The sequence below is a fragment of the Megascapheus bottae genome, chromosome 16, assembly GCF_031878675.1.
Source record: "Megascapheus bottae isolate mThoBot1 chromosome 16, mThoBot2.hap1, whole genome shotgun sequence".
Lineage (NCBI taxonomy): Eukaryota > Metazoa > Chordata > Mammalia > Rodentia > Geomyidae > Megascapheus > Megascapheus bottae.
Window position 1 is genome coordinate 19,998,718 of NC_143524.1, and position 11,269 is coordinate 20,009,986.

The 11,269-nt window shown below is 46.7% G+C and overlaps 1 protein-coding gene across 1 annotated transcript; it reads right to left on the reverse strand.

Annotated features, from left to right (window-relative positions):
* Positions 1 to 204: 204 nt before the first annotated feature.
* Fjx1 (four-jointed box kinase 1) lies at positions 205 to 2,683 on the reverse strand. The gene has a single exon (XM_090348917.1). It carries the CDS (start codon positions 2,455 to 2,457, stop codon positions 1,009 to 1,011), a length of 1,449 nt encoding a protein of 482 aa, XP_090205043.1. The 5' UTR covers positions 2,458 to 2,683; the 3' UTR covers positions 205 to 1,008.
* Positions 2,684 to 11,269: the final 8,586 nt, after the last annotated feature.

The following is an 11,269-nucleotide window of genomic DNA, read 5'->3' on the forward strand; positions in this document are numbered from 1 at the left end:
TAGACTGACCTCAAGTTTCCAACACTAGGTTCCTCTAGGTAAGGACAAGGAAGTAATTCTTGTCTTTGTTCAATTCCTAAAGCACATCTACAAGACAAAGAGCCTCAAGCTTATTTTGGAGGCATTTAGGGCACCAACCTCCACCTGCACCCCCCACCAAACAGATGAAAACTCAGGAAATAAATCCTAAATTTTAAACTCCCTTTTATTGAAATATAAGTTTGTTTAGTATATTTACACCACATTTTATGCACATATATACACAGAAGGAAATTCTGTCAAATAAAAAAGTTTTCTGAATAAAAAATTAAAATAAAAACCAAGTAAAGTGCATGGAACGGATATATATATATATATATATTTTTTTTTTTTCCCCCTTCTTCTGGTGAACCACCGTCCTTGTCAAAATTTTGGTCAGTTGGGAGGGGCAGCAAAAATTTATTATGTGACTCAGTGCATAGATGGAGCCAGTCCTGAATTGACAGCCTTCAGGGCAAACCCAACAGAAGTTCAGGAAAGAGTCAGACCCATTGTCAGGGTCTGGAAGGCTTCCCCAGGGCGCGGAGGTCTCGGCTCTCTTTGTCCTACCCGGCACTGAACAGTGATCTCACCAACGCTGCGCTGGAACAAAGGGAGAGCACGGGAAGGGGGGCTCCGCCAGCCAGCCAGTGTCACAGCCGGGTTCCAGGAGGAGAAGGAGGGCGGGGAGGGAGGGTGTCACCAGCGTGGCATTTGGTAGGAAACTGCAGAATTTTAGCTCCAGGGTTCCAACGGAAGTTTTTCCTTTTTCGGAAAAAAAAAAAAAGGAGAGTTGTGGGGCGGGGCCGACCCTCAAGTAGCCAGTTGCTTTTGTGGTCGTTTGATCGGATCCAATCTTCACCGGACACAGGAAAGAATCCTTTTTATTAACAAGAGGGAAGGGAAGGTTAAGCCTCCCCTCCCCCTCCCCAACCTCCACCACCCGAACTTGGAAACTGGCGTGAGAATGCCAAGGTGAAGCAGAAGTTTTCAGACACCTAGGCGCTCAGGCCCCGCTGGCTTGGGCCGTCGGGTCGCCAGCTCCCTCTCTTCGGTGTTGGTGGCGACTGAACTCGAGTCCCCACCCCCACCCCTCCCCGGTCTCCCGTTCAGAGTTAAGTCCCCGGGCCGGCGTCCGTACTTGGCTTTGCAGTGCAAGATGTGCTTGGCGAGGAAGTCGAGGCGGCGCTGCAGTAGCTGAGCGTGGGGGTCCGCGAGCGCGGCCAGCTCCGGGAAGCGAGGCTCGTGGCGCCGGTAGAGGCGCAGCAGCCTGGCCGCCGCGTCCTGACCGCGGTGCAGCTCCAGCACGCGCCGCGCCGTCCGTTCGCGGAACACGCACACCGACTGCAACAACGGCTCGTTATACTTGTCCCACATCCCGGCGACCCGGTAACCGTGCACCAAACCCGCCTCGTTGTCTAGAAACACCAGGGCCCCGCCCGGTCCACGGTGCAGATTGCTCGTGGCGCGCTGCATCACACGCGGATCCCATTGCAAGCTGAAGAGGTTGCTGACGAGGCGATCGAAGTTGGCCGTCAGGTAGTCGAAGAGGATCAGGTCTGTCCACTGGACCAAATCCACCAGCTCCGCCTGGCTGAGGTTGGCCAGTTCGTCCCCGGTGTCGCGCAGGAGTCGCAGGCGGCCGTCCTCGGAACGCCAGGGCTCCGGCACCACCACGTCGGTTAGGTTGGGCAGCCAGCGCGTCAGGCTCACCACGCTGCCCTCGGTCCAGTGCGCGGCGCGCAGCTCCTCCTGCACCTGCGCCCACTGCGCGCCTCGAGCCTCCACCCGGGCCAGCGCCAGCGGCGGCACGTGGCGCTGGAGGCCCAGCAAACGCGCCAGGTAGTAGGACAGGGCCTCGCCCTGGATCTGCTCCGGGTTAATGCCGTAGCGGACGCAGGCGCGGGTGCCGTCGGCAAAGCGGGCCAGGCGGTTAGAACTGCGCCCGCAGCCCCCGCGGTCTAGAGCCACCACCTGAGCGCCGCGCGCCACCTCCAGCCACGCCGCCGCTTGAGCTTCGGAAAAGCCCCGGGGCACCTGCTCCTCCAGGCCGCGGCTCCAGAAGACGCCCCCGTGCACCGCACCGCGCTCGGCCGGCGCCCGCTGCCCGGCTGGCACGTGCCGCCCGCGCTCGCCGGGGTGTCTCCCGGGCGGGCTGTCCGCGCCCACCGCCAGGGTGAGCAGCGCCCGGAAAGTTTTCAGGGAGCCGCTGCGGGAGTCCCAAGCCAGGGGCGGGGGTAGAGGGAAGCGAGGCGCGGGTACGGGGCTGCCACCCCCAGCCGGACGCCGGAGGAGTCGGGGTTCGGGCGGCGGGGAGGCTGGCTGCTCGGCTCGCGGCGGCGGCGGCGGCAGCAGCCCGCCCCACAGCGCCAGCAGCGATCCCAGCGCCAGCAGCCAGAGCCCCGCGGTGGCGGCGGCGCCCCGCATCCTCCTCCCCATGCTCCTGCCGCCGCCGCCGCCGCTTCAAGCCCAGCCCGGGCTCCCGGATCTAGGAGGCGAGGCGGGCCCGGCGGCTGGTGGACTCCGGGGCTTCGGGCGCCTGAGCCCCATCGCGGTCGTGGGGTGCTGCGGGGCTCTGCCCGGCGCTCTACCCGGCGCTGGGAACTCGTCTCGCCGCCGCTTCTCAGCTGCTTTTGTATTTCGCTGTGAGACCCTCGGGCGGGCGCGATTCACAGGCACCCGGACCACGTGGGAGCGAGGAGGGGGGGAACCCCCCTCCCCCCTCCTCCGCCGCGGCTCCCCGCCCCACCCCCCACCCCCCGCTCCCCCGCCTCTTCTCCTCCTCTTCCCCTTAAAGTGGCAATGGATCCTTCCTGGAGGGAGAGGCGGCCCCACACTGGGTGGGTAGTTTAGGGGCAGGGGAGAAGCCCCGGCGGGGTCGGCGACTCTCGTATGAGAGTGGGACAGACAGGGGTGGGGCAGACCCCGAGTCTGGGGCGGGGCAGCAGGGGCGCACCCTGGGCCCCCAAAGGGGGGTGGGGCGATCGCTTAGTCCCCCCCCCCTCGTGTGGGCAGTGTCTGGTCTCCCAAACACTTCAAAGAGATTCCCCCCCACCCCCGCCCTCGAGACCCGAGCGGCAGGAGCCCCCGCCCCTCGGGTCCTAATGCTCCCTCCAGAGAGATTCACCAGGCCTTATGTCAATCCCCAGGAATGTCTGCGAGCTCCCGAGGTTGAGACTCCAGCCCGGAGGGGAGCCATCTCGGTAGCCAACAACTTTGTACCCACATGTCCTGTCTGCGCCTCCCCCCCACCCCTTACTACTACCCATCATGACTCCTGAGCACCAAGGTAGGCCTTTCGCCCTTCTCCAGGGTGGAGGGATGCAGATAAGAACACCTAGGCCATTCCCCCCCCCCCCCACACACACACCACACACACCTTACTTTGCTCTGCAAAGCGACTGTCCACAGTTCTGGTCTTCAGAGTTGAAGTCTCCAGATATATTCAAGTGACATTCGTGTGTTTGACCCGCGTCTTAGCTAGGGGTCAGACCTCGTGCTGGGGAGAAAGTGTCAGGGACAGCTCTCTAAAGACATGGTATTTTGTCTATACATTTATTTGTGTATTTGAAATTGGGAAGGTAAGGGAAAAACAAGACGATTGGGAGAGGGTGGGGGAGGGAAAGTGGGAGAAAAACATGAGAAGGGGTAACAACGTTCAAGAAGTAATGTACCCAGTACTCGATGGATGTAACTGTAACCCCTCTGTACATCACCCCAACAATAAAATAAAATTTAAAAGAAAAAAGAAGGAAATGGTACTGTTTATGCTTGCAAGAGTTGAGGCCCAGAGAAGGGATGGGATGTGCTCAGCAAGTAGAGAAGCTAAAATGTAAAGCCAAGTCTCCTGGATGCATTCCCCTTGGACTTTCCCTCCTTCAAGAAAGTTCATTTATCATCATCATCATCATCATCATCATCATCATCATCGCCAGCCTTTAAAAAATATCATTTGATTCCTTCCCTGTAATTTTCAGTTAAACAAAGGGAAACAGGAAAACATACAACTCCATATTGCATTTGCTTTACTGGTGATTGAATGGCTTAAAGAAAAAAGACAAGGGAAATGGTAACACATCACCTCCAGCCCTCCTTGGGTTCAGTCCAGCAGGAAATTTCTTGGAAGCAAATGGTCCTCCTTCTCCCCCTCTTCCTCCTTCTCTCCCCACTGCATCCCAGACCTAACCTGGACATCCTCAGGTTCAGTACAAGAATGAGCATGTGAAGGTGGAATTCTCCTGAAAGCTGGGGTTAGGAATCTGTTTCCCTCCCCTCCTCTCTCTTTATCCCTGCAGGGGTGCATTAAGAGCTAGCATGGTGTATATTTCCTTCTGCCCAGAATGAATAGTCTCTAATTCGAAGGACTACATTGCAATGTTTGTGGCTGGACACAGGCATAATAAAACAAACAAAACCAAACACCAAAACCACATCTGGGCCTTGTGGCCCTGACCTTGTACATATAACTCCCTCTGTATCCACTGATTGCTATGATAAATAGTTATTGGCTGAGGTGCAGGGTCTTTGTTTAATCTTTCCAGAACCACATGGTAGCTATATCATGCCTCTTTGTAGCTCTTATCTGATGAAGGGATTACAATGGCTCCCATATGGATACATCAAAATATATTAATTCATTAAAAGGTATTATATTCCTGTTCCTTGCAAGCTTCCTCCTCCATCTTTCCTAGACAGTGGAGACTATGTCTTATCAAATTTTCATTTCTTTTACCCTCTAACATAATATATTACATGAAACGAGAACTCTATAAATTGAATTTTTTTGTCTTTTGGTTTAACAACTTTTTTTTTTTTCTTAAGCATTGATTTCAGCTTGGGCAAACTGTGAGCAAGATCTCCACCTTGTGGGCACCACTAGAATATCATTTAGAGAAATGTCTTTTTTGTTTTAAAATTATTATTATTATTATTATTATTATTATTATTATTATTATTATTATTATTTTATGCCCATCCTAGGGCTTGAATTCAAAGCCTGAGTACTATCTCTTAGCTTTTTTGCTCAAGGCCATTTTTCCACTTGAGCCACGGCTAAATTTCCATCTTTTTTTTTCCTTCAGTGGTTAATTAGAGATAAGAGTCTCATGCACTTTCCTGCCTAGACTGGCCTGGAATGGTGATCCTTATATCTCAGCCTCCTGAGTAGCTAGGATTAAAGACATAAGATACTTGCTACTGGCAAGAAATGCACATTTTAAACTAGACAATGAAGTTAAACTCTGAGAATAATAATGACATAGTCTGGTGCTAGTGGCTCACTCTTATGATCCTACATGACCAGAAGGCTAAGATTGAAGGGTTCAACATCTGAAAAGCCAGCCTGACCAGAGGAATTCACGAAACTCTTATAACCAATTAGTTAGCAAAAAACTAGAACTGAAAGTGAGCTCAACTGGTAGAGCACCTTGAGGAATAAAACAAAACAACAACAACAACAACAAAAACCAAAGAGACAGCACCGTGGCCCTGAATTTATGCCTTCTTGCCATGATACCAACACACACACATACATACACAACTCAACCTTCCCCAAATGAAAAAAAAAAGGGACATAGAGCAAGTCATTTTCTAGGGGTTATAGGGAAACATACACAGACAATGATCACCCTGACAAATTCAACCAAAACTGGACATAGGCCAAACTATGTTGTAGAGGTTATAGAGAAAATTCAGAGTAGCTGGTAGCTCTCTGGCTGTTAGTACAAGGTACACATAAATAACTCTCAGGGATCGCTGGCTGTGAACTGCATATAGTCTCTTCTCATTGTTTGTAGTTGCTTGGGCATAGTGTCTGGCTGGTACTTAAAGGGTGCTAAAGAACTCATTGGCATGTTAATAAGATGAAGCTCTACAAATAGCATGATTAAGTTTTGTGTTTTGAATACCCTATTACTTCTAACAAACACAAAACAGGAACTTACCATAATACTCTTAAAAGGAGAGAAAAATGGTGAGGATTTTGCATGATGCATGCAGGGAAAGCCCATGATTTTCAGCCTGGGAAGTCTGACTTTAAATCTAGACACTCCACATCCCAGGTAATTGATGAAGAAACCAAAGTTCAAAGACTGGCTGAGATCTTACATCTTAGAAGTTAGATTGATTTGATCATTTGTCTTCACCACAGGAGTGGGTGAAGCATGTATGAAAATGGGATGTTCTAACAGAAACATTTATACAGAATGACAGAAAACCAAAAGAATGTACATGCACCAGCATGTAGGCCCACAGAACTAACACACACCCTGCAGAGTGGAATGCAGTTTTAAAATTGTGTGTGATTATTTTAGTGTTTAGTAGCAACCCTGTTAGCCTATTGGTTGAATGCTTTCCTTTTGCCCTTTATTTTCTCATCTGAAGACATCCACTCCCTTCTCTACAATGCCTGGCACAGCATAAGCCAACAGTGTTTAACTTCCAACTCTCTGGAAGTGGCTTGGGGAAGGGAAGAGACACTGCTTAGCTGCTCCTATTGCACTTTCAGGACTTGCTTCATACTCCTCAGTTTTTCTCTGGGTCTAGACATTCAATCCCATCAAACTTGCACATAGTCCTGTGTGAAGAATCATCTGGCTCAAGAACAGAGCCTCCCGTGGGAAAAAGAGAAGAGATAGAGTGAGCCTTGGGAACAGGGAGGGAGGCTTGGAGTTGGAAGATTTCCCATGTCTGGCATTTCCATTTTCTGGCTTCTTTCCTGGGCTAGTTTTTTTCTCCCCACTTTCTATGAGTTTCAGTTTCTGAACTTGAGCAACAAGAATATAAATCCTCCCCAACTCACAGGGTTGTTACACAGATCAAATGATATATTAAAAGTAACTATAACAACAGCATCAGCAAACACTTATTACTAGGTCATTATAGGCTTCGAATAAGGCTAAGCTCATGTGCTTTGCCCCATTTAACCACCCAATAAGTATCATTGTTCCCATGTTACAGATGGGATAACTGAAATAATTGTCCTGAAGTCACTAGATGACTTGGCTGAGCTCCTGTTACCCTTGGTAAATTATAAACTGTGGAGGCAATGTCAAATCTAAAAATCATAGCATTCGATCAAAGTAGCTGCAATTCAGATTAAATTTTGCTTTGGAATGTTCTCTGGCTGCTACTAAGTGAAATGGTGAAGAACATGAACTCTTATACCACATTATCTTAGTTTAAGACCTAGCCCTCCCCTTTACCTATACCATGATGATCTTGAGTGTCTTAACCTCTCGGTGTCTTGGTGAACTGGACTGTAAAATGCAGCCATAATACTATTAATAGCACTACCAGTGATAATTACATGGAATATCTAATGGCCAAGAATACTAGTGACCCTTCATGCTTATATTCCTAGATACTAGGAAGGTTGAGATCTGTCTGGAAGATTGAGCTTTAAAGCCATCCTGGGCAGAGAAGCCTTGAAGAGCTCCATCTTTAAAATAACCAGGCTTTCTCCAGGCATGGTTCAAGTGGTAGAGCACCTGCTGAGCAAGCAGAGCAAGCAAGACCCATAAGCACATGACCAGTATTCAAACTGCTCAGTAAAAAATAAGAGTGAAGAATCTTATAGATTATCATGATGATTAAGTCTCTACATTTGAGATGATTCAAAGACCACCTGTATGTTCACTATTAAAGATTTTTCCCCCTTCTGATTTCACTATTTCATTGTCCAGTTACAAGTCTTTTTCTCCTTTCTTAATAAGGACTAAGAAGCACAACAAATCAGAGAAAGTCTGGATAAGTAGGACTGCATTAAACTGCACAGCTTCTCTATGGCAAAGGACATAGCTAGCAAATTAATTAGAAAGCCTACAGAGTAGGAGAAGGTCTTTACTAACCATACAATAGACAAAGGCCTCATATCTAAAATATAGCAACAGCTCAAAAAACTGATCACTCCAAAACTAATCTCCAAAGAAACAACCATCCCATTAAAAGATGGGCCAAAGACTTAAAAGAGAGTCTTCTCTGAAGAAGAAATAAAAATGGCCTATAGACACATTAAGAAATGCTCGACATCTCTGGCCATAAAAGAAATGCAAATCAAAACAACTCTAAGATTCCACCTCACTCCAGTTAGAATGGCCAGGATTACAAAATCTAATAACAACAGATGCTGGAGGGGATGTGGCTAGGAGGGATCACTGCTACACTGTTGGTGGGAGTGCAAACTTGTTCAATCATTATGGAAAGCAGTATGGCAGTTCCTCAAAAGACTAAACAAAGAACTCCCCTATGACCCAGCAATTCCACTACTTGGCATTTACCCAATCGTCCTGAAACAAAGGACATACTAAATCCACTAGCACAACGATGTTCATTGCAGCACTATTTACCATAGCAAAGATATGGAACCAACCCAGATGTCCCTCAGTTGGTGAGTGGATCAACAAGATGTAGTATTTATATACAATGGAATTTTATGCTGCTGTCAGAAAGAATGACATCACCCCATTTGTAAGGAAATGGAAAGAACAAAACCTAGATACATAAGGCCATATAAAATGACTCAAAATGAAAGGACCTCCAGGATATAGAAACAAAAGCCATATAATGAGTGCTTGTTGTCTTTAATGTACTATGTTATCTCTCATCTCTTTTTCTGTCCCTTGGTTATCTCATATTGTTACAGTATTTCACCTGGTTATCTGATGTATGTATATATACATATTTGGTTATTTGAAGTCGGATAGGGAAGGGAGAAAAACAAGATGAGAGGTGGTGGGGGGAGGGAAATGGGGACCAAGACATGAGAAAGGGTATCAATGTATGTGAAGAATGCACCGTTTATCTGGTGAATATAATGCAACCCTTATATTAGTTACAATAAAAATATATGGAAAAAAAAAGAAAGAAAGAAAGAAAGAAAGAAAGAAAGAAAGAAAGAAGTCTTTTCTCTTCTCTTGCCAAGCCTCATTTGGGCCTGGATTACAAGGTAAGTGGTATTCCAGCCTCATACATTTTCTTTATGTCTCGGCTGGCATCTTCCTGGTAATTATGGAATTTTCTTTTGCCATGGAGCTGGATCTGCTGTCCTCTCCCAAGTCCTTTAGTACATCTCTTGTTAAAAAGCCCAGGCACCGGGGCCAAGAGTTTGGCCTAATGGTAGAGTGCTTGTCTAGCATGCACAAAGACTGGGGTTCGATTCCTAGGTACCACAGACATAGAAAAAAAGCCAGAAGTAGTGCTGAGGCTCAAGTGGTAGAGCTCTAGCCTTGAGAAAGTCCAAGGGCAGTGCTGAGGCCCTGAGCTCAAGCCTAGGACTGGCAGAGAAAAAAAAAACCCAGGCACTGGCTTCTGATCTGTCACTATGCAACCTTCTCCAATACTGGTTTTTTTTTTTTCTGAGTCTCTTAAGTTATAAAATGGGGACCTCCAATTGCACCTGATGCTTCTACCAAAAGGAAATAGAAATACTTTTTGTATGAGAGACCCCAATTTTGCCAAACCACCTTCTGTTGTGTGAAGACACAGCAAAAAGATGGCTATTTGTGAGCCTGGAATAGTGCCCTCAAAGGACAATACTTTTGCATGCACCTTGATCTTGGACTCTTCAGCTTCTAGAATTATGAGAAATTGATACTTGTTTTTTAAGCCACACAGGCTATGGTATTCTGTGGCAACAGATACTCCTTATTATCTATTTTCTCTTTCAGTAAGGTGCCTCATTTTTTTCTTTTTCTGGTTGGATGCCATTTTCCTTTTCTTGGTATTGCCATTTGGTCATGTGATCTGGATCTGTCAAAAATTGCTTCAGTAATCTTATCCTCATATGTAGCTTTTAAGGTAGCTATATTTAATAGCTCCCCCTTATCCACAGAGGATATGTCCCAAGATCTCTATTGCATGCACAAAACCCTGTATAGAACTGACTCTTGTGTGTACTATGGTTTCATATATACATACACACATGGCTACACACACAATATTTTTCTGTGTTTTGTAGTGCTGCCACATAGTTCCAAGACTAATCTTCCCTTCCATGTTTTATCCAAGGGTGCTTGCTTTGCATCACTGTGCATAACTTTTGGGGTCTTCATGAGGAAACTAAGCATTTTTTGAACACAAGCACTGCAATACTGCTGAGGTGGAACTGATAATCCAGAATGCTACTGTCAGGTCAGCAGCATATACAGCACAGATACTCTGGGAAGACTTACAAGTTAGGTGGACTGGCAAGAGATCTCATCACACTGCTCAAAAAGGTACATGACTGACAACACAGGAATCGTTGGGTTTTGCAGTTTTTCTTTTATTCTTTTCAGATTGCTATTGACAGAATGTAACTGAAACTATGGAAAATAAAGCCATGGCTCATAAGAGACTACTGTGTATACTTGGATCCAGCTAATCCTTTGGATAGCATAGTTAAAAGGAGCCCGGGAAATATAATAGCCTTTTAATGTAATTAACCTGTCTACTTGAATGAGTCCCACTTTTAAAAAACTCATTGTGTTTCTGAACTGAAAATAAAAGTTGATTCAAATCTTTTTTATTTGTAGTGAGACTAGCCTTTCTGATTTTCTTTGTTTCAGGTAACATTTTTTTGCGGGGAGAGGTTGTGGGGCTTAAACTCTGTGGTTGGACGCTGTCCCTGAGTCTCTTTATACTCAAGGTGAGCGTTCTACCACTTGAGTTACAGTGCTTCTGGTTTTTGAGTGGTTATTGTTATAAGTGTCTCATTGGGACTGTTCTGCCTGGGCTGGATTCGATCTATGACTCTTAGATCTCAGTCTCATGAATAGATAGGTTTACAGGCATGAGCCACTGGCCCCGGCCCAGGTAATTCTTTTTGGACTTGCTATTGAAGACAGATCCTGTGGTCATTAGTGTTAGAGACCAGAACCCAATATGGGTGAATTCATGTAGCAAAATTTAGAGCAGTTGCCAAAGTATATTAGAGTCTTCATTACAGAAGAAAATGATATGAATTCTGGAGTGGCCATTAGGGGACATGTCTTTCTTTCTCTGCCTTAATTTAGTTCAGTGGACATTATTTCTTGTCCACACACTGAAAACCATAGAACAGGATAGGAAGTGATTGGACATCAGATATCCTCTTTCTAGCATTCACATCAGGAATGCTGGTTATCTCCTTTTTACCTTTCACTATTCTGGACAGAAAGACTTGAAGGGAAGTTCAATGGGAGGTTCCTGGGAAAGATTTTCTTTTATTACAGAAACACCAGAAAAAAATGACATGGTTTAAATCTGGTTGTGAGGCCTGGAGTTGGGATAGTAG